At 41.0% G+C, this 24,794-nt stretch overlaps 1 protein-coding gene across 9 annotated transcripts in view; it reads left to right on the top strand.

Annotated features, from left to right (window-relative positions):
- Positions 1 to 24,794, top strand: part of dmd (dystrophin) — a 1,932,045-nt gene that overhangs the window by 820,390 nt on the left and 1,086,861 nt on the right. For all 9 annotated transcript variants that reach the window (XM_073045659.1, XM_073045653.1, XM_073045656.1 and 6 more), the window contains one exon: positions 12,906 to 13,067. In XM_073045659.1, coding sequence (XP_072901760.1) covers positions 12,906 to 13,067 — 162 coding nt within the window. The remainder of the gene's footprint in view (positions 1 to 12,905; positions 13,068 to 24,794) is intronic.

Raw genomic sequence — 24,794 nt, 5'->3', positions numbered from 1 at the left:
CAGCTTCTTCCCCTTCACTATCAAATATCTGAATGGTACCTGAACTCATTATTCCTTTTCTTTGGCAATATTTGTTTATTTTTCTAACAAACTATTTTGTGTCCATAAGATAGAGTAGCAGAATTAGGCCATTTGGCCTATGGAATATGCTCTGCCACTTAATCTATTTCCCTGTCGGCCCTAATCTCCTACCTTCTCCCCGTATCTCTTCATGCCCTAACTATTCAAGAATCTATCAACCTCTTCCTTAAATATACCCAGTGACTTGACCTCCACAGCTCCACAACTCCACAGTCTGGCTAAAGAAATGGATGTCCCTGTGTTCTGAGGCTGTGTCCTCTAGTGTTAAACTCTCCCACTGTAGGAAACAATCTTCTCCACATCCACTCTATTGATAGGCTTCAATGAGGTCGCCACATTCTTCTGAATTCCGGAGTCATCAAACGCTCCTCATATGATAAGGTTTTCAAAATAGGTATCATTCTTATGACCCTCCTTTGAACTCCGTCCAATGTCAGCACATCTGTTCTTAGATAAGAGGCCCAAAACTCTGCACGATACTCCAAATGAGGCCTGACCAGTTCCTTACAAAGCCTCAGCATTACATCCTTGCTTTTATATTCTAAGCTCTCTCAAAGTGAATGCTAACATTGCATTTGCCATGCTCAGCACTGATTCTACCTGCAAATTAACCTTTAGGGCATCTCCAGCCCCTCTGCACCTCTGATTTTTTGAATTTTCTCTCCATTTTGAAAAATAGTGAACACTTTTATTTCTTCTTCCAAAGTGCATGACCATACACTTCCTGACACTGTATTTTACCTAGCACTTCTTTGCAAATTCTCCTTCTGTAGTCTCTGCTTCCTCTATATCACCTGTCCCTTGACCTATCTTCGTATCATCCAAAAAATGGCCAAAAAGCATCAATTCTGTCATCAACATCATTGACATAACATTAAAAAAAAACAATCCCAATACTGACCCCTGTGGAACATCACTAGTCTCAGGCAGCCAACTAGAAATGGCTTCTTTTCTTCACACTTTTTGCCTCCTGCCAATCAGCCAATGTGTATCCATGGTGATATTGTTCCTGTAGTACCAGGGCTCTAAACTTGTTAAACAGCCACATGTGTGGCAACATGTCAAAGGCCTTCTAAAAGTCCAAGTACACAACATCCACCGATTCTTCATTTTCTATCCAACAGGCTTGTCAGGTAATGTTTTCCCTTAAGGGAATCACAATGACTTTAGCCTTATCGTCACATACCTCCAAGTATCCTGAAACTTCATCCTTCACAATCAACTCCAACTTCTTAAGAACCACTAAGGTCAGGCTATATGGCCAATAATTTACTTACTTCTGCCTCTCTCATTTCTTGAAGAGTGAAGTAACATTTTCCATTTTCCATTCTTCTGGAACCATGCCAGAATCAATTGATTCTTGAAAGATCATTACAAAGATCATTAGCCTTCACAATCACTTCAGCCACTTTCTTCCAAACCCTGGGCTGTAGACCATCTGCTTCAGGTACCTTATCTTCAGACCTTTCAGTTTCCCAAGCACCTTCTCCCTAGTAATGGCAACTTCTCTTACTTCTGCCCCTGCTGCATACTCTTGAACTTCCAGCAGACTGCTCGTGTCTTCCACAGTGAAGACTGGTGCAAAATACTTATTCATTTCATCTTCCAATTCCGTTGTTCCCCATTGCTACTCCTCTAGCATCATTTTCCAGCAGTCCGCTATCTACTCTCACCTCTCTTTTACTTTCTATATATCTGAAGAAACCGTTGGTATCCTCTTCAATATTATTGGCTAGCTTACCTTCATATTCTATCTTTTCCTTCTTTATGACTTTTTTTAGTTGCCTTCTGTTGGCTTTCAAAAACTTCCAAATCTTTGGCTTTGACTTCACTTGTCAACCATGGTTCCATCATCCTCCCTTTAGAATACTGTTTCTTCTTTGGGATAGATCTATCCTGTGCCTTCTAAATTACTCCCAGACTCTCCAGCCAGATTCCTTGTGCAGTGTAGGCATAGAGCCCTGTAGACCAGCACTGAAACAGGTCCTTCAGCCCATCTAGCCTGTGCTGAAATGTTATTCTGCCTCATCCCATTATACTGCACATGAACCACAGCCCTCCATACCCCTCCCATCCATGTAGTTATCCAAATTTCTCTTGAATGTTGCATTCAAACCTATATCCAACATTTCCACTGGCAGCTAGTTCCAGACTTGTATCTCCTCTGAGTGAAGAAGTTCTCCCTCAGGTTCCCCTTCAATATTTCACCTATTACTCTTAGCTTATGACCTCTAGATCTAGTCTCATCCTACCTCAATGGAAAAAGCCTGCTTGTCTACCCTCGTTCTCCTGTGCTCCAGGGAAAAATGCCCTAGCTCATCAACCTTTCCTTTTTTTAATCATGTCCTCAAGTCCTGCTGAAACCCTTGTAAATTTTCTCTGTATTCTTTCTATTTTATTATTCTTTCCTACAGGCAGGTGACCATTACTGCTAGATTATTCCAAATTTGGCCACACCAACATCTTATACAACTTCAACATAATATTCAAACTCGTATACTTCGTACCCTGATTCATGAAAGTCGATGTGCTAAAAGCTCTCTTTATGACCCTATCTACTTGTGATGCCATTTTCAAGGAACTTTGGATCTGTATTTCCAGATCCTTCTGTTTTACCACATTCCTCAGTGCCGTACCGCCTATTCTGGCTGGTCCTCCCAAAGTGCGACACGTTAAACTCAATTACATTAAGTTCCATCTGCCATTTTGCAGCCCAGTTTTTCAACAGGTCATAGATGCTGAAATGTTGATTGCCTCTTTCACTGTCCGCTATGAGCCCAGTCTTGATCTCATCCACATACTGCTGATACACTTTGCTCTTTTATCGAGATTGTCGATATAGATGCCAAACAACAGCAGCAACCCCTGTGACACACCATTAGTCATAGGCCTCCAGTTAGAGAGGCATCCTTCTATTACCACTCTCTGGCTTCTCCCGCAAAGCCAGTGTTGAGCCCAATTTACTAACTCATCCTGAATGGCAAGTGACTGATGGTTCTTGACCAATGTTTCCTTCCAGAGTGGATGACTTCACATTTACGAGTGTTGTGCTCCCATCTGGAAGATCTTTGCCTAGTAACTTAACCTATCTACAGTGCGTATAAAAGTATTCACCACCACCCCCCCCCCCCTTGGAAATTTTACGACATTGAATTACAGTGGTTTTAATTTGGCTTGTTTGAGACTGATCAACAGAAAAAGACTCGTATCAAAGTGAAAACAGATCCTTATAATCAATAACAAATATAAAACACAAAATAATTGATTGCATAAGTATTCACTCCCTTTAATATGACACACCAAATCAATGGTGCAGCCCGTGGTTTTAGAAGTCACATAATTAGTTAAATGGAAATCACCGTGTGTAATCAAGGTGTTTCAATTGAATGTAGTAAAAATACACATGTATCTGAAAGGTCCAACTGCTGGTGAGTCAGTATCCTGGTGAAAACCACAACATGAAGACAAAAGAACATTCCAAGAAACTCTGTGAAAAGGTTATTGAAATGAACAAGTCAGGAGAAATAAGAAAGTTTCCAAGTCACTGAATATCCATTTGAGTACAGTTAAGTCAATCATCAAGCAATGGCAAGTATATGGCATAGCCGTAAATCTGCTTTTAACAGGCCATCCTCAAAAACTGAGTGACTGTGCAAGAAGGGGACTAGTGTGGTAGGCCACTACAAAACCTATGTCAACTCTGGAGGAGTGGCTGAGATGGGAGAGATTGCACACACAACTGTTGCAAGGCACTTCACCAATTGCAACCTTATGGGACAGTGGGAAAGAACAAGCCACCGTTGGGGAAAAAACATCACGCGATAACTTGACCAGAACTTGTGGTCATGTGGGAGACTTTGAAGTCACTGGAAGAAGGTTGTATGGTCTGATGAAACCAAAATTGAGCTTTTGGCTATTAGACTAAACATGATGTTTGGTGTAAGCCAAACACAGCATATCATCAAAAACACAATGTGAAGCATGGTGGTGGCTGCATCAGGCCCTGAAAGGCTTGTGAAGGTAGAGGGTAAAATGAATGCAGCAAAATACAGGGAAATCCTGGGGGAAAGCCTGATGCAGTCTGCAAGAGAACAGTGACTTCAGAAAAGATTTGTCTTCTAGCAAGACAATGACCCAAAGCATAAAGCCAAAGCTACACAGGAATGGCTTAAAAACAACAAATTTAATGTCCTGGAGTGGCCAAATCAGAGTCCAGACCTCAATCCAATTGAGAATTTGTGGCTGGACCTGAAAAGGATTGTTCACTCATGATCCCTGTGCAAACTGACAAAGTTTAAGCAGTTTTGTAAAGAAGAATGAGGAAAATTGCAGTGTCCAGATGTGCAAAGCTGATAGAGACCTATCCACACAGACTCAAGGCTGTAATTGCTGCCAAAGGTGCATCTACTAAATACTGACTTGAAGGGGTGAATATTTTGTGTTTTGTATTTGTAATCAATTTAGATGACTTTGTAGAGATCTATTTTGACTTTGACACGGAGGAGTTTTCTGTTGATCAGTGTTAAAAAAATCCATTGTGATTCAGTATTGTAAAACAAAGAAACATGATAACTTCCAAAGGGGGTGAATACTTTTTATAGGCATTGTTCTTGGCACCAATCCAATCCCTGCAGGATCCCACACACCTGCCAGTGCAACCATGGAAACACCTATTTATCTCAACTCTGTGAACTTTTAGTTAGCCAATCCTTTGTCCTTGCTAATACATTACCCCAATGTCATGCATCCTTAACTTCTGGAAAAGTCTTTTAAATTTCATCTTTTCGGAAATCCAAGTATACAGCATCCACGTGTTGCATTCATTTTTCCTCAAAGAACTTCAGCAAGTTTATTGAACAGGACTGCCCTTCCTGAATCTATGATGAAACCATTTCTATCCAGATGTCTCAGTATTTTTTCCCTTGTTGTTGTTGTTCGTCCTTCGGAGTCGAAGACGACCATGACTTCTGTCAGGTGGAGGGTTTGTGACTGTGGGTCCAGAGGTGGCTGGTGAGGTCAGTCCGGGCCCTGAAAGCTCACCCACATGTGGGACACATGAGGGTAGGTGCTGCAGTGGAAGTGGAGGTAGCTCGAGCCTTGCGTGTGACGCGTTTCGTCTGAGCCTCTGCGGTGCGTCTGATTTCTGCTACGTACGCTCCTTTAGTGGTCCTGCTCCACCAGGTTGGGCGGTCCAGAGCAAGCGATTCCCAGCTACTGGGATTGATGTTGAGGTCTTTGAGGGACACTTTGAGGCGGTCTTTGAAACGTTTCTTCTGCCCTCCAACTGAGTGATTGCCCTGGCTCAGCTCTCCATACAGCAGCTGTTTTGGTAGTCGACTGTCAGACATCCTGATGATATGGCCAGCCCATCTGGCTTGGGCTTTCTGTAGGAGGGTGTAGACGCTGTGGGTGCTAGCCCGCTCCAGGACCTCCGTGTCTGGGACTTTGTCCTGCCATCGTACGTGGAGAAGTCTGCGGAGGCAGCTCAAGTGGAAGTGGTTGAGCTGTTTAGCGTGTCTGCTGTAGACAGTCCAGGTCTCGCTGGCATAGAGGAGGGTGGTGAGAACCACTGCTCGGTAGACCTTCAGCTTGGTGGTAAGGCTGAGTCCTCTCCGCTCCCATACACTCTCACAGAGCCTCCCAAAGGCGGCACTGGCTTTGGCAATTCTGTTGCTGATCTCTGCATCTATGTTCACTTCTCGTGATAGAGTACTGCCCAGATAAGTAAAGCTGTCGACTGCCAGTAGCTTCTGCCCCTTTACTGTGATGTGTGGTTCCTGGTAGGGCTTTCCGGGTGCGGGCTGGTACATAACTTTGGTCTTTTTGGTGCTGATTGTAAGTCCAAAGTTGTCACAGGCTCGTGAGAAGCAGTCTATTTCTCGCTGCATCTTCTGCTCTGTGCCGGCATTGAGGGCGCAATCATCAGCGAATAAGAGGTCTCTGATGACGGTCTCCTTTACCTTTGTAACAGCCTGTAGAAGCCGGAGGTTGAATAGCCCACCGCCATTCCTGTATCTGACGTGTATACCATCCTGACAATTGCAGAAGGCGTCATTCAGCATAGCAGAGAAGACCATGCTAAAGAGTGTAGGGGCGAGAACGCATCCTTGATTCACACTGTTCGTCACTGGGAAGGCTTCTGACTCGTCACTATCATCCAAAACTTTCCCCATCATGCCATCGTGGAACTGCCGAACAATCATGATGAACCTGCAAGGGCAGCCAAACTTCTCCATTATCTTCCATAAGCCATCTCTGCTGACCATATCAAATGCCTTGGTCAGATTGACGAAGGTCATAAAGAGGTCGCTGTGCTGCTCTTGACATTTTTCCTGGAGTTGGCGTGCAGCAAATATCATGTCAACAGTTCCATGCTGTGCACAGAAGCCACGCTGGCTTTCTGGGAGGAGACCTTGCTCAAGGTGTTAGAAAAGGCGATCAAGCAGGATGCGAGCCAAGATCTTCCCAGCTATGGACAGGAGGGAGATGCCTCGATGATTGTCACAAGACTGGCGGTTGCCTTTCCTCTTGTAGATGTGGACTATGCTGGCATATTTCAACTGTTGTGGGACCTTTCCTTCGTTCAACATAGACTGGAAGAGCTCAGTCAGCTTTTGCATCATGAATGGGCCTCCTGCTTTGTAGACTTCAGCAGGGATTGCATCTGATCCTGGTGCTTTGCTACAAGAAAGTTGCCTGATGGCTTTTCTGACTTCTTCTTCTATGGGGAGGTTGTCAAGGTCCAGGTTGATCTCCACCTGAGGTAGGCGAGCAATGGCCTCATCACTGATTTCGGCAGGGCGGTTGAGGACCTGGTTGAAGTGTTCAGCCCATCTCTCCAAAATCTGCTTTCTCTCTGTCAGCAGCCGAGTCCCATCTGCGCTGAGGAGCATTTTCCTGATTACAGATGTAAAGCTAATTGGCTGAAGAAGGCCAGATTATTAGAAGGAGATGGATAAGTATTTGGAATTTCAAGGAATTCAGAGTTTTGGGGAACTTGCACAAAAGAGGTTGATGCCAGCAGAAACCAGTCTTGATCATATTGAATGGGGGGGTAGTCTTGAAGGACCTAATGGCCTCCTCCTTCCCCTATTGTGTTCACCATTGCCAGTCTCTCGGTTTCCAATTTGCTTTCAAAACAATAAATTAATGTCCTATTCAGTAATGACATTTGGAATTGTAGATGTTGGTATATATTTTGCTGATACCTCTTGAGAATTTTAATGACATGGATATTGCACATTAAATATTTTACCCTCAGCAGCAACCATTGTGGATAAGATGCCTTCATCTCATTCATCTGAGCTAAATTTAAAGCAAGCTCTTACGCACAAACCCTGGTTTACCTTGCCTTAGATTTGTAATCTTTCTAATTTTATTATGTTGTTAACTAATTCCAGTATTTAGAGCTAAATTACAAATGAACTGTTTGCTTGCAGTGAGCGGTTTGAATTTCAGGTTTGTACTAACCAGCAAGACCATGCATTTTTCTCTATCTTTTCTTTCAAGTAAATTGTTTGGTAATGTTTGACTTTATACCCAGTGGCCACTTGGATTAATGATGCATGCAGAACAGGAGGGAGCTGATTCTGTAGAATGATCTGCCGATTTATTGACAGCAGTGTATTTAAATGAGCAGTGCATTTGTCACGTTTAGTGCCAGGAATTTGTAGCCCTTTGGCTTAACAAGGTCTATTCTTGTGGCAGTTTAAGTTCCAGTGATATTTTAAGATTATTTTCTCCATGTTGAATTTCACCTTTCCTTTGAACGTGTTCTTTTTTTTTTGCATTAGTATTTTTGACATTTGAATATTGCATGAAAAGATGTTTGCTTTTTCCCCCTAAATTACACAATTCATAAAACTCCTAATTTAGTTGAAGTGGGTTCTGTGGAAATTTCCCATTTCTGGTAACTGCTGTGAGCTTCTGGATTGAAAACAGTACAATTCCCTTATAGAATATTGCTGGTTTTCTGCATTTCTGCAGCATAAGGGATAATTTTCAAATCATTGAGGTGGCAGTTTGGCAGGAAAATTAATGATGGTGAATTGACAATCTATTACCATTCCACCCTTTCAATTATTTAGAAAGGAAAGCTCTCAGGCAGCATACATGGTGAGTTGTTCCATTACCAGTCAAAGTGTTCTTTTTATACCTAAATCCCAGAGGCACAACTACCTAATTATGGGCAAGGAGTGGACAGAAATGGAATAACTTGTATTTCAGTCATGTTATTGCATTGACACTACTAACGAACGACAAAATCTGCAGATGCTGGAAACTCTTACAACACATGCTTAATGCTGGAGGAACTCGGCAAGCCAGGCAGCATCTATGCACCTGATGAAGGGTCTCGATGCTGCCTGGCCTCTGAGTTCCTCCAGCATTTTGTGCGTGGTACTGACACTACTACTTCTATTGCTCTCCTTGAATTTGGTCTCTGTCTCCTCTGTGTGTCTCTCTTCTTTTGTATCACACAAAGGATAGTTGAAATATGGATGAGGTGTCTCCTACGATTGACTTCCATCGAGGGATATTACAATACTATGACAATCAAATAAGAGATCAGCCAGTAATGTCTGTAATCAATGTCAGTAATGTTTTGTCAAAGCTTGAAGTACTGATGAAGGGTCTGAGCCCGAAATGTTGACTATTTACTCTTTTCCCTTGATGCTGCCTGGCCTGTTGAGTTCCTCAGCATTTTTTTTAAAGGTTCAAAGGTACAATTTAATGTCAGAGAACTGTATACAATGTACATCCTGAAATGCTTTTTCTTTGCAACCATCCACGAAAACAGAGGAGTGCTCCAAAACATGAACAAGAGTTAAATGTTAGAACTCCAAAGTCCCCCCAGTACCCCCCTCCTGCACGTAAGCGGCAGCGAGCAAAAATCCCCCCCCCCCCCCCCCCGTAGCAAGAAAACGCATCGGCACCACCACCGAGCACTCAAGCGTGAGCAAAGCAATAGCAAAGACACAGATTTGCAGTTACCCAAGGATTTTGCGTTTCACCCGTTATTCAGCATACCGCAGGTCCTCTCTCTCACAAATAAGGTAGAAAGAAGTGTCTCCATTTTCCTAGCGAAGAGGGAGACAAAACAAGCAACTTGCTGGTTTATGTTGTTAAAAGTCCGTTATATCGCTTTTTTCGAGCTCTGTGCCTGAAGATCGCAAAGATCTCGGGTCACCAGGCACACAGCTGATATCCTGACTCCCCCAATGTTACAGGGGTCTCCTGTCGTGACACTGACCCTCGATCTGCTCGTCTCCAGACCCCCGAGATCTGAGGCTTTCAAATTCGAGCCCGACTCTTAGGCCAAACCTTTGATGTGCCGAAAAATAGCCAGTTATGGACCCTGAGAGCGGGTTCCATTGCCGCACAGAACTGTAGTCAGCGTGCAACTCCAGGTCAGGGTCTTCAAAAAAAACCCTGAACGGCAAAAATAGAGATATTAGAGATGGAAATAGAGCTGTTTCTGAGGATGCAAGCAAAGGAGTCGCTGTTAGGCACCATTAACCCTCCTAAGCTCGCCTTGTTGCTTTGTATGTGTTGCTTTTCAGCATCTGCAGATTTTCTTGTGTTTGTGGCATTCTTCAGGCATTGTTTTCTGAACTTTGAAGGAAAAAATGCTTGTGTTGAAGCACAAATGTCAGTGCAAGCGGGAAACATCAGTGCAGTTTCCACATTTTCTATGCCATGTATGCTTGTTTACAAGGCATTAGTCTCAAAGAAAAGAAGCAGGGACCTGGCTTTCCGTCATTTTTCTGCACAGTATGTATTTCCTCCAGGCTAGGATGAGCATAAGTCCTGGATCAAAGCTCTCCAGGACTCTGATTCCAAGATCCTCCAGCAGAACTGAAACTGAGCATTGTCAACCAAATGACATTGAATGGAATTGTTTTATGCTAAATGAAGACTCCAGTTAACTTTGGCATGACCATTGTACTTGTCTTCCTTCACTGCGTTTTCTCTTTAACTGCGACACTATACTCTTCATTCTGTTTTCCCTTTTTACCACCTCAACGTCTTTGTGCATAGAATGATCTGTCTGGATGGCATAAGCACAAAAGCTTTTCATTTCATCGCGGCATGTGTGACAATAATAAAGCAATTCCAATTTCAATAGTGGATGACATCTTGTATCGTTCTGCTGACGGCTGGAAGGAGTCTGGCACAGTGCTTCACTACATTAGTTCTGGTGGTGGTTTTCATCCACCTCTCCCCTTGTAAAACTATTTTGTACAGCTTTGACACGAACATTTACCAAACAATTTAAAGATTATGAACAAATGTCTCTTCACTGATGTTCAGCTTGCACTCTGTTGGAAGATTCTGATACCGTACCGAACAACAACTTTGATCGAGGTAAAGATGTAAGAATTGAACACCAAAGGAGATGTGGCAGAAGTGCCTGAAAAATAGGGTCAAAGGGAATCTTGACATCTTTGTCTCCACTTGTTTTTGTTGTTCTCTGACTTAAAATACAGAGGACTGTTGAAGATCACTGCTGAAATTTCCCAAGATGTTACTTGCAGCCATTAATTTTCAGTAACTTTATTAATACCAATCATTGTGAGGAGTTTTAATGTTAAGGAGTTATTATAAAAGTTTCAGCTTCATTTGTCTAATAACACAGAGGAACTTGACAGCATTGGGCAAGTGACAACTGGTAGTTGCGTCACACAAGTCTTATGTGATTCATAATTCAAATCCAGTGACCTTTTCGTCATCAGCAATAGAAACATCAATCATTTTATAGTTGTTAATATATTGAGGAAATCACTACCCTATCTTAACCAATATTGTGGTGAAAAGAGTGGTGGGTGCTTTGAATGTCTTGCACTGTACTGCCGCTAGACGCAACAAATTTAACAACATTCAGTATGGCAGTGATAATGAATCTGATTGTGATTTGACACCTTACTGCTCAGTTCAAAATAAGATGGACTTCAGCAGGACGGAGATTAGTTGGATACGTGGGCAGAGAGGTGGCAAATGAAGCTTAATCCAGACCACTGTGAAGTGTTACATGTTGGGCTGTCAAATGTAATTGGAAAGACAAAGGAAATGGCATCACCCTGTGGAGCATTGATGTTCAGATAATTCTTGAAGTGCAAGTCATACCTCCTTGAAAGTGCCAAAACAAGTAGATAGGAGGCGAAGAAGGTATGTGGCATTCTTGCCTTCATTGGTTGGTGTGTTAAGTATGAAATTAAGAAGTCAATTTGCAATTGTATTCAATTCTGTTTGGAGTACCATGTGTGCTTCTAGATGCCACTTCACAGGAAAGAAGTGGAGGCTTTGGAGAGGGTGCAGAAGAGGCTGGTTAGAATCTTGCCTGGTAAGAAAATATTAGATAAAAGGAGAGGTTAGACAAACTTAGATTGTTTTCTCTGGAGTCTAGGAGGCTGGGGCGAACTTTTAGAAGTATATAAAATCATGAAGGTCACAGATAAGGTAAATATTCAAAGTCTATTTCCCAGGATGGAATTGTCTAATACTAGATGGTGCAAATTCAAGGTGAGGGGGAAAGTTTAAAGAAAACTGACAAGGCAAGTTTTTTTTAAAACATATTGTAGTGGGTGGTTGAATGGGGAGATAGTGGAAGCAAATACAATAGTAATATTTAAAAAGCATTTGAATGGACTAGTGAACTTTCGAGGAATAGAGGGACACTGATGTTGTGCAGACAGAGGAGATTAGTTAAATTTGCATGGTTGGCACAGACATCGCAGGATAAATGGCCTGTTTCTCTGTATGGCAGAATGCTCAACATTTATTTCTTTAATGATACAATGTGAGAGCTTTGCCTGGTCCATTTTCAGTACAAAGTAACAGCTATATCTCACTAAGGTGTTAGGAATGCCAAAACACCATTTCCCTCCTTTCTGATCACTAGCATTGAAAATTTTGTGAGCAGCAAAATCTCTTTAAAGTTATTGACCATCTGAACTTGGCCATGGATTACTGCACCTCATTCTTGATCTGATACCAAAGCTATTCCACCCTAAAGCAATGACCATAAGGACAGTCAAGTTAAGGTTATTGTCATTTAACTATATACATATATACCGTCAAGCGAGACAACTTTTCTCTGAACCAGGTGTACAGCACTGTAGTATACATAACACACATAATATATAATAACTTATGAAAGTAACGGTGAAATCTACAGATAGATTACAAATAAATAAACAAACTAAAGTGCATAAATTAAATATTGTAAGGTACAGAACAAATTAACCAGTAACATTTGGAATGCAATGTGCCAGGTAGTTCAGAAGCCTAATGGCCTGAGGGAATAGCTGTGACAGATTAAGGACAAAGATGCCCACCATCACTTGTTATTGAAGAAGGCCCAACAAGTGCTGGGTACACCCTGAGATGTAACTTAGATGAATTGTAGTTTGGATCACTCTGCAGTTAGATGAGATGCCTTGTGAAATTTTTATTCCTTCCCCATGTAATTTCCCAGCGTGACATGTGCCTTTAATTTTAATTCATATATCAGAGTTTTCGCCTTCTGATTAGTGTGCTGTTTACACTTCTGGATCTGTGATTAATGGTGCAAATGAGAGATTGAGCATTTTACTATTCAAGCAGGGTTATAACCATAAATAATTTCTTCCATTTATAAAATCATCCTTAATATTCTACTTCATATGTGCTTTTGCCTTTTGTTAGAATATTGTGAAATGGAAACTTATATGAAACTCTTAAATGATCTAATGCTTATTATTGACAAAAGATCTGAAAGTTCTGCTGATGTGAGAGATGAAGCATAATGTGAATGACTTATTTTTTTCTCTCTCTGACTCTTCCAGGCTGTAAGAAGACAGAAAGTCCTTGAGCAGAGCATTCAATCCGCACAGGAGACAGATAAAACTCTTCGTTTAATCCAAGAATCTCTTGCATTGATTGACAAGCAGCTGACATCATGCATCGCTGACAGAATTGATGCTGCCCAGGTCCCTCAGGAAGCTCAGGTATTGCAGTAGCTTTGACCTTATTAAAAGTTGGAATGTTGTTTACATTTTTTGTTTGAAAATGAGAAATTTTTGATCTCAATTATAAGCCTTGGGGTAATTTGGCAGACTTATCTTTTTTTACAAATTTGCTAAATTCAGGTAATTAAACCATGGAATCTTTCACATTTGGTCATTCTTCCCAGGGAAAGGTTAGGACTTTGAATGAAAATGGTACTGTTACAGAAGTTGTGCTGTCACATTTCTTCTATTTTAGCAACACAAAATACATCATTCCTATATTGCATTTCAGTGATCTTGCTTCTATTGCTATCAGCAACTTATTTATGCCCCTCTAGTATTCTTTCAGATAACTGCTTCAGTTCATACTTCTTCTTTTCATGTTCTTACTTGGATATCAAGAGGTGTCTTTTCATTCTCAGTCTTTTTGTTCTCCATATCAAGGACCTCTCCCGCTCAGCCAAGGTGTTTCAGTGGTTATGTATATCAATTACAGTGATATGCATTCCCAAAGATACTTTGTTTTTGTTCCTTGTGAATTGTTAGAATCACTCTCTTGGAATGATGCTCATTTTCCTTGTGCAGCTTGCTCCTTTCAGCTTTAGGTTTATGACCCCTGTCTTTCCACAGTCATATTTAAGGATGCAGACTTGGATGTGATTGTCAAAATGCTCCTGCTCCAATTTCTCTCCCATTTATTTCAGCCCAGTAGGATTGAATATCATTTCATTGTGTGTCTTCTTGGCACCAGACCATTTCAGGTAATAGTTTTTCTTTTCAACAAGCTTTGACACCACTGAACCACCCAAAGACCCATTCTAGGACCTGCTTCATTTTTGTTTACCCACTAGAGCAGTCAGCTGATATAAATTCTGCTTCTATAAATCTTCCTGATATCTTTTTGAATGTCACCATTTGCTTGTCCACCATCACCTGTCAATGCTTGAATTTCTTCCAATTGAACATTAGGAAGTTTCATTGAAATTCCTCCACCAATAATGTCATCCCCTTTCCCAATTACTGCCTCATTGATCAGAACCTGAACAAGTTCAGTCGAAGCTGAATTTCTGACACCATGTCCTTCCTCAACACAAGGACCCACCTGTTTCCCATGTGAAAGTACCATTATCTGCCTCAGTTCCCACCTTGGCTAACTCCTTTAAAAACACCCACTGATGAATTTGTCTCCTCAGAGCTCTCTGCTTTTGCTTCTTGCCTTTGATAAACCCTTTTATACTGCATTCAGTTGTCCATACTCCAATACACAGCAACACACATCTCATAATCTGTTTGACTATGTTGTGTTCAGATTTGCACAGCTTAAGTGGAAAAGACTGATCATTTCACTTATTTACTTCCAAAATCTCATTCTCTCCATTTTAGTGTAACAGTTGACATTCAGTCAAACTTGACAGAGGCTTCCTTGGAGAATTGTCTGTTGTTGGCTTGTCCCCACAGCTCACCACTGATATTTGTATCTTCAGTCCCCTTTGTCCCTTTCTCTGAAATTGCCTGCTGAACATCAACAGCATTTTTCTTCATATTTCAAGAAGGTTCTGAAAGCTTTCAAGAACAGAAAAAATTCTGTGTTGCTCAAAGCTTTCATGTCTACTTGAGCTCAACGTCAAATTCTAGGCTGGCAAAGGTTCAGAATTTGGAAGTAATGGATGTAGTATTGAAATTATACTCCATCTTCTCTCAGAAATAGCTATAGAAAGTCCCAGAACTTTACACTGAAGACTGGCCAAGTGTCTTAACAAATATTGTCTCACAACTTTACATCACTGAAGGTGATTATTAGGGCATTATCACATTGCAGTTTTTGGGAATTTTCTGGGTTCAAATTGATTGTCTTTCATGCATCAATGTGTGGTTGACTGAAATATTTTGTAAGGAATATAAAGCCCATACTGTAATGCAAACCTTCCTTTTTGTGCTTTCAGATAGTTTTCTTAAATCAGTGTGTAGTTGTCCACATTGGGAGGAGGGGTTCATCTTGGGCTTGGCCAGGTTACTGACACTTAAGTGGGAGTATATTTTGGGAACAGAGATAACAGCTTCTTAAGTTTTATCTCCCCCAAGTCCTTGGGTGGGTGGGAGAGAATTAAATTGGAACAGGGCAAATCACAAGAGTATAAGGCAAGAACACATGACATTTGGAGGATGTTTAGAGGCAATTGCGCAGAGCTCAGGACAAGGATCTTCCAGTAAGGCGGAAGGACAAGAATGGCAAGATAAAGAACCGTGGATGTCAAGAGAGGTGGTGAATTTAATCATGAAGTTAAAGGAAGCTTATCTAAGGTTTAGGAAGCTAAAATCAAATAGAGCCTTTGAGGATTATGAAAAATCCAGAAGAGAATTCATGAAGAGAATTAAGAAAGCCAGGAGAGGCTATGAAAAGTCATTTGCATATAGGATTAAAGAGAATCCTAAGGCACTCTATACATATGTCAAGCGCAAGAGATGATAAGGAAAGGGTTGGGCCACTCAAGGATAAAGGAGAGAATATATCAGAATCAGGTTTATTATCAGTGGCGTGTGTCATGAAATTTATTAACTTAGCAGCAGCAATTCAATGCAATACATAATATAGAAGAATAAATAAATAAATAAATAAATAAACAAAACTATTACTGTGTACGTATATTGGAGATTAAAAATCATGCAAAGACAGAAATAATATATATTAACAAGTGAGTTCGTGTTCATGGGTTCAATGTCCATTTAGGAATCGAATGGCAGAGGGGAAGAAGCTGTTCCTGAATCGCTGAGTGTGTGCCTTCAGGCTTCTGTACCTCCTACCTGATGGTAACAGTGAGAAAAGGGCATGCCCTGGGTGCTGGAGGTCCTTAATAATGGACGCTGCCTTTTGGAGAGACCGCTCCTTGAAGATGTTCTGGGTACCTTGTAGGCTGGTACGCAAGATGAAGCGGACTAAATTTATGACCCTTTACAGCTTTTTTCAGTCCTGTGCAGTAGCCCCCCATACCAGACAGTGATACAGCCTGTCAGAATACTCTCAACGGTATATCTATTGAAGTTTTTGAGTGTAGTTGTTGACATGCCAACTCTCTTCAAACTTCTAATGAAGTATAGTCACTGTCTTGCCTTCTTTATAGCTACATTGATATATTGGGACCAGGTTAGGTTCTCAGAGATCTTGACACCCAGGAACTTGAAATGCTCACTCTCTTCACTACTGATCCCTCTATGAGAATTGATATGTGTTCCTTCATCTTATCCTTCCTGAAGTCCACAATCAGCTCTTTCATCTTACTGATGTTGAGTGCCAGGTTGTTGCTGCGGCCCCACTCCACTAGTTGGCATATCTATCTCCAGTATGCACCCTCGTCCCCATCTGAGATTCTACCTACGATGGTTGTATCATTGGCAAATTTATAGATGGTATTGAGCTATGCCTAGTCACACAATCATGGGTATAGAGAGAGTGGGCTAAGCACACACCTCTGAAGTACACCAGTGTTGATTGTCAGTGAGAAGGATACGTTATCACCAATCTGCACAGACTGTGGTCTTCTGGTTAGGGAGTCGAGGATCCAATTACAGAGGGAGGTACAGAGGCCCAGTTTCTGTAACTTATCAATCAGGATTGTGGGAATGATGGTGTTAATTGCTGAGTTATAGTCAATGAACAGAATCCTGACATATGTGTTTGTGTTGTCCAGATGGTATAAGGTCATGTTTAGAACCATTGAAATTGCATCCGCTGTTGATCTATTGTGGCAAAAGGCAAATTGCAGTGAGTCCAGGACCTTGCTGAGGAGTTTGTGCAGGGGATGTGGGTGATCCTAAATGAGTATTTTGCATCAGTATTTACCAAGGAGAAGGACATGAAGGATAGGGAGATCTGTGTTGAGCTTGCTAATATGCCTTGAAATTTTGAGATAAAATAAAAGGAAGTGTGGAGTCATGACATTAATGTGAATAAGACCCCAGTGCCTTGTGGGTTATATTGGTTACTAGGAGAGACAAGAGATGGGATTGTTGGAGCCTTGAGCAAGATCTTCATGTTTTCTTGGGCCTCATGCATGGTCACAGAGAATTAGTGAGTATCTAATGTTCATTTATTCCAGAAGAAAAGTTGAGATAATCCTGGAAACTATAGACTGTTGAGTCTCATGTCGGTAGCAATAAAGCTATGGGAGAACATTCCTAGGAATAATATTGAAGGACATTTGGAAACACATGGCTTTGTGTGGGGAAGTCGTGTCTTACTATCTTGACTGAGTTTTTGGAGGAGGTGATGAAGGTGATTGATTAAAGTAGAGCAGTGGATATCGTCTACATACATTTTCAAAATGCATTTGCTAAGGTCCCTCATGAGGCTCATCCAGAAAATCAAGATGCATGGGATCACAGTGACTCGGCAGTGGAGGCTAAGGTGAGATCTGGTAGAAGTTTACAAGATTTTGAGAGGCATAGGTAGAGTAGGTAGCTGGTGTCTTTTTCCCAAGGTTGAAATGTCTAATACTAGAGGGTATGCATTTAAGTTAAGGGGGGTAAGTTCAAAGGAGATGTGCGGAGCAGGTTATTTTTATACAGAGAGTGGTTCATGTCTGGAAAGCGCTGCTGGGGTGGTGGTGGAGACACATATGATCAAGATGTTTAAGAGGATCTTTGGTAGGCACATGTATGTGGATGAATGGATGAATCTGGACTGTGTAGGTAAAAGGGTTTAGAGGGGTATTTGATTACTAATTTAATTAGTTTTGCACAGCATCGTGAGCTGAAGGGCCTGTTCAAATTCCAGTTCAGTTCATTGTCATTCAACCGTACACGTACTGTGTATACCACCATATGAGTCAATGTTCCTCCGGAGCAAGGTGCACAGCACAGTACATATTAACAAATAATAAGGTGCATATATGATACACATTAAAAAGTAAACAGTATAATGCTGCCAGCACTTCATACAGGATGAGACCTGCGTGGCAGCGGGGAGTTCAGTTGGCTTACAGCCAGCAGGAAGAAGCTGCTTCCCAGTCTAATAGTACTTGACTCAGTGCTATGGTACCTTCTGCTGATGGTAGGAGTTGAAGAGATTGTTGGATGGATGGGAGGGATCATTGACAATACTAATATCTCTCGTGGGTGGAAACAAGTCTCCGATGATCCTCTCAGCACTCCTCGCAAACCTTTGCAGGGTCTTGCTGTCAGATGTCTTGCAATTCCCATACTAGATGGAGATGGAGCTGGTCAGGACACTCTTTAAAGTGCTCCTGTAAAAATTGGTCTAAATGGGAGGGGGGAACCTCACTGGCCTCAATCTTTAGGAAGTGGAGATGCTCCTGTGCTTCACTGTTCTACATCCATGTTCTATGTTTCATTTTGGCAAAAACAACAAAGGGTTGAATTAGGTACAATAGATCACTGATAGAGCATAGAGAATATAGTACGTTACAGCACAGTAAAAAAATGGTGTTATTCTTGCAGGGTATTGAATTAGAATTTCCTTCAGTTGCTGTTTCTCTGTTAGTGACAGAACCCCGAGATTTACAGAGAATGAGGTGGCAACCCAGTAACTGGGCCTGTTCTGATGCTACCAGAATAATGAACCCATATTTTCCTCCACAATCTCCGATCTCCCTTTGGCCCACAATGTTGTGCTGACCTTTTAACCTACTCTAAGATTAATCTAGCCTTTCCCTCCTACACAGCCTTCCATTTTTCTTTCATCCATGTACCCATCTGAGAGTTTCTTAAATGTCTCTAGTGTATCTGCCTCTACCACCACCCCTGGCTGGGCATTCCATGGTCCTATTACTCATTGTGTAAAGAATTTATCTCTGGCATTCCCCCCCCCCCATACTTTTTTCCAATTATCTTAAAATTATGCCCGATTGCATTCGCCTTTTTCCCCCTGGGGAAATAGTCTCTGGCTATCCAATCTATCTCTTATCATCTTATAGACCTCTGTCAAGTCACCATTCATCCCCTGTTGCTGCTTAGATAAAAGCCCTAGCTTGCTCAACCTGTCTTCATAAGACATGCATCCTGATATATATCCTCTGCACCATCTCTAAAGCTTCCACATCCTTCCTACAGTGAAGTGACCAGAACTGAGCACAATATTCTAACCAGGGTTTTATAGAACTGTAGCATAACCTTATGGATCTTAAACTCAATCCCCCAGACTAAAGAAGGCCAACACACCATAAGCCTTCTTACCAAACCTTACCAGCCTGCAGGGTAACTTTAAGGTATCTTGGGACTTCAACCCAAAGATCGCTCTATTCCTCCACAGTGCTAAAAATCCTGTTACCTACCCCATATTATGCCTTCAAATTCGACCTTCCAAAATGAATCGCATTGTACTTTTCCGGGTTGAACTCCAACTTGTTCTTCTTAGTCCAGCTCTGCATCCTGACAATGTCTCATTGCAACCTAGAACAACTCTCCACGCCATCCATAACTCCACCAAGCTTTGTGTTATTTCAAAACTTACTTACCCACCCTTCCACTTCTTCATCCAAGCCATTTATTAAAAAAATCACAAAAATCTGGTGTCCCAGGACTGATCCTTGCCCACTGTCACTGAGCTCCAGACAGAATGCTCTCCAGCTACGACTGCCCCCTGCCTCTATGGGCAAACCATTTCTGTATCCCAAGTTTACAGGATTCTATACCTCCTGACTTTATGGATGAGCCAACCGTAGGGAGCTTTATCAGATGCCTTACTAAAATCAATAAACACTGTATCCACAGCTTCTCTTAATCAACGTGCTTTGTTAATCCTCAAAGAATTCAGTCAGGCTCACGAGGCACGAGGTGACCCTCACAAAGCTGTGCTGACTATCTCTAATCAGTCTATGCTCTCCCAATACTTGTAAATCCTGCTTCTAAGATTCCTCTCCAATAATTTGCCCACCACTGATATTCATCATGGGTCATAATTATTAGGGTTATCCTTACTCCCTTTCTTGACCTGCTCCCTTTCTTGATCATTTGCCACACTCCAATCATTTGGTAATCATTATTGGCTTGAACTAAAAACATGATTATGCTTTGAGAAATGGTAAATAGATATTGCTACCACATGTTGCAATTTTTTTTTAATTCCTCTTTTCAGAAGAGACTAATTTGAGTAAGAAAGTATTTGGTTTAACAATGTTTATTCATTGTTTGAAAAAATTGTACATTTGTTTGTCTTTTATGAAGAATTGTTTTCCCCAAAACATTGCTTTCTTCATAGATCATGTTATCCCAAAAGAGGGATTATTTATAATTACTTAATCCATCAAGAGATTTATTTCTCATTCACAGGTGTGTATCTTATTGTGGCATAATTAACCCAATGTGTTAATTCAACAACAGTAAAAAGCAACTCTCTAAAATGTAATCAGCAAACCTTTAATTTAAAATTCACACATAGATAAATTGGTTTTAAATGCATTTTCAAGTGTTCAAATAAAGAAAAGTAACATTGAGGTCATCCTTTCTTCTTGGGTTGTATTTTTAATATAGGATGTGCTTTGCACACCACCCTGTGGCTGTTTGAAATGAGTGCTAGGAAGTAGCTGAAAAACTGTGACTGAAACAGTCATTTTACCATTCATCTTCTCCCTCTCTCTAAATCCCACTGCAGTCATTGTTATATTAGCTCTGTATCTATCCTGGACCCAACATTTTGATGCAATCATGAAGAAGACATGCCAGCAGGAGTTTGAAGCGGTTTGGTATGTCACCAAAGACTCCCAGCAAATTTATACAGATGTATTGTGGAGAGCATTCTGACTGGTTGCATCTCCACCTGGTTTGGAGGCTTCAATGTACAAGATCGTAAGAAGCTGCAGAGGGTTGTCGTGCCAGCCAGCTCCATCATGGGCACTAAGCTCTCCACCATCAAGGATTTCTTCAAAACACCATGCCTCAAGATGGTGGTATCATTCACTGAGGACCCTCACTAACCAGGGCATGTCTTCCTCTCATTATTACTATCAGGGAGGAAGTAGAGGAGGCTGAAGACGCACACTCAACTCCTTAGGAATAGCTTTTTCCTGTCACCATCAGATTTCCAAGTGGTACATGATCACTATCTCTCTATTACTCTTTTTGCATTATTTATCTATTTTATTTCTTCTTGTAAATTAATAGTAAGTTTTAAAATGCCTTGGATGGTAGTGCTGCCATAGAGCAACAAATTTTACATGTGGCTGTGTTAATAAACCTGATTCTGATTAACAGAGACACTTAAACATACTTATATCAGTACCCAATTTTGCTCGCTGCCTCGGGTGTGTTTTGGAAATTTAATTCAGCCATGGCATTATTTTTAATTTAGTCACTCCTACTGCAGTTTACCTTCTCGTCATTGCTGCCCAGAGAGATTCCAGTCTAAGCACAGCACCCTGAGAGGAATCTTCATCCATAATGAACGGGAAAGATTCTAGTATGGATAAAGCAGTGGCTAATTGGCAAGAGGCAAAGGGTGGGAATAAAGGGAGCCTTTTCTAGTTGGCTGCTGGTGACTAGTGCTGTTCCACAGAGGTTTGTATTGGGACCGATTCTTTTTACATTCTATGACAATGATTTGGATGTTGGAATTGATGGTGGTATTAGGAGAATGGGCAAAGAAATGGCAGATAGTGTCAGGAAGTGTATCATCATGCAGAGATGAGGATCTTTTTTCTCCAGAGAGTGGTGAATCTGTGGAATTCTTTGCCACAGGCATCTGTGGAAGCCAAGTCCTTATGTATATTTAAGGCAGATTTTGATAGATTCTTGATTGGTCAGGGCATAAAGAGATACAGGGAGAAGGCAGCTGATTGGGGCTGAGAGGTATAGCGAATGAACAGTCAACATCTTTTTCTAGGGCAGCAGTGGCTAATACCAGAGGGCATCCTTTTAAGGAAAGTGGAGGAAAGTTTGGGGGAGAGGTCAGTGGTAAGTTTTTTACACAGAGAGTGGTCGCTACTCGGAATGCCACATTGGTGGCAGAGGCTGATATAATAGGAACATTACAAAGACTCTTGGGTAGGCAACACACACAACATGCTGGAGGAACTCAGCTGGTAAGGCAGCGTGTATAGTAATGAATAAACAATCGACATTTCAGGCCCAGGTCCTTCATCACACACATGAATGTAAGAAAAATCAAGGGTTATAGTCTGAGTAGGAGGGAAAGGTTAGATTGTTCAATGGGATCTTTTATATACGTCAGCACAACACTGTGGTTTGATAGGCCTATACTGTGCTCTACTGTTCTATGTAATAACTGTTCATTACAGTTCTATGTAATAAATGGAAGATGGAAGGTGATGAATTAATGGTTAAATTATTTCTAGAATCCTGATAAAAAAATTTGGATTCCCTCAATAACATCCAACTCATTTCAACCTTGCCAAACTTAAGTATGATGTCTATTCTGAAATAGTGAGATTGTGATCTTGTAGCCTTCTTGCAAAAAGTTTTCTCCCCCCGCCCAGCTGTTCTCTGACAATGTCATTAAAAACTATGCTGAAATGTTTTCTCTTCTAAACTCTAAATAATCATCTTTACCCTCTCCACCAGCCAGCACCACTAATTCTAATCATTTTCCTAGTATGTGAGAATTGAGATTCACTGTTCAATTTCCTCCCCTAGAAATTAGATTTAAGCAACATACAACTCAGGGTGTCTGATCCTTAATCTTTCTGATGCATTTAAGAATTTTTAAAATCCAAAATAGTAAAGCAGAATAATATTGATTTACCCTGATTTACTCTATTCATCTCTGAAGTTTTAAAACCATGTCTTAATTTCTGCAGATAGACATCAAATATTGGATTGACCTGGCTAGAGTGGGCTAAATATTGTTTCAGGAAAATAATGGTCTCAGTTCTTGAGAATTGAATATCCTTTCATACATAGTAAGAAATATACTTAATGTGTTATACATTGTCTATACTTTTTGGTGAATCAAAAAGTAGCAACATCCAAGCATTCCTTTGAAATGTGCAGTTTGCTTAAATAGTTCTCCATATCTGCACATAAGATCCACCTTCATAGCAGCTCATGAAAGGCAACTTTTCCATTCAGGCTTTAGACTCGATCCCAGATTGATGGAGGTACAGCATTTTTCAGGGAGTTTTCGGTGATACCTGTTAGTGAATTTTTAATGAGTGAATGAGGGCTCTCGAGCAAGGCTGCCAGGAGATAGAACAAATTGGCAATCAATTGGTTGTAGTCACTCAACCGTGCTACAATGAGGGAAGTGGAAAATACAAATAGTATCAGAATGGTTTTTATATTAAAGCAAAGTTGACATGGAGTTTTCTTCCACATCAGGGCACAACAGAAATGCTCGTGCTAACTGAAGGATGGATTAATTTTCTTCCTTTGTCACAATTTTGAATATCTAAGTTGTAATTTGCTTGGCCTAAAGTAGAGGACATTTTTTTAAACTTTACATTTTATATCAGAAATAGAAACATAGGAAAGCTACAGCACAATACAGGCCCTTCAGCCCACAATGCTGTGCTGAACATGTACTTACTTTATAAATTACTCAGGATTACCCACAGCCCTCTTTTTCTAAGCTCCATGTACCTATCCAGGAATCTCTTAAAAGACCCTATCGTATCCACCTCCACCACCATCGACGGCTGCCCGTTCCACACACTCACCACTCTCTGAGTAAAAAAAAAACTTACCCCTGACATCTCCTCTCTACCTACTTCCAAGCACCTTAAAACTGTGTCCTCTCATGCTAGCCATTTCAGCCTTGGGAAAAAGCCTCTGACTATCCACACAATCAGTGCCTCTCATCATCTTATACACATCTATTAGGTCACCTCTCACCCTCCGCTGCTCCAAGGAGAAAAGGCTGAGTTCGCTCAACCTATTCTCATAAGGCTTGCTCCCCAATAATAGCATAGTGATGATATAATCCAGAGTCTTGATCAAATATACCAGATAATCAAAGCCCACCAAGGGAGCTGAAAAAAGAAATTAATTCTTTTAGCTCATAAACCCAAACTGTTCAATAATGCCTTTGGGAAAGGAACCCTGGGTTGTCCTTGTCTAATATGACTTATTCTTCAAAGAAAGTGGTGATTGACACTTGCCAGCTTTCCCAAATGACTTGACAAGCCATTTAGTAACATCAAAGTTACATGATATACTATTTCTTTGCCAGATGACTACTGTTGGACAGAGATAAGGGAGGAATTTTATCCTTCACCTGCCTTTTGGAAAAGATTCTCTGGTAGTATGTCCTAGACTACAGTCTTCTGCTGGGTTGCTGACTCCCAGTGTGTGAACAACACCAACTTTGTTTTAATTTTGTTTTAATTCTTGGTCTGGATATGCATTCAACTGCCCAAATCTTCCATTTAATGTCTAGCATATCGCAGCAGGTGTGCCAGGTTCCCTCAGTACGTGGAAATCTGTCCAAGCCTGCACCAGATTTATTGTTAAGTTGGGCACAAGGCTGGACCTCAGCCTGTGTTTCTGCTCAATTCCTTGTGTAGAAGTTGAAAGATGTGAATGGATTTGCTCGACATTAAATGGAAGATTTGGGCAGTTGAATGCAAATCCAGACCAAGAATTAAAACAAAATGTGCGATTAGATAGTTAAATGCTCAAACCCCACTTGTATCTGGCTTTCCAAGTGTGAGCAGTACTGTGCACTTTATTGACAATCATTTACACTGTTCCCTCTGATTTATTTTATTATCATTAAGTTTATGTTTTGCTTCTGCAGAAAGCAGCAACATAGTTTTCTGT

The sequence above is a fragment of the Hemitrygon akajei genome, chromosome 5 (assembly GCF_048418815.1).
Source record: "Hemitrygon akajei chromosome 5, sHemAka1.3, whole genome shotgun sequence".
In the NCBI taxonomy this organism is placed as follows: Eukaryota; Metazoa; Chordata; class Chondrichthyes; order Myliobatiformes; family Dasyatidae; genus Hemitrygon; species Hemitrygon akajei.
This window is presented reverse-complemented; position numbering and strand designations above follow the sequence as displayed.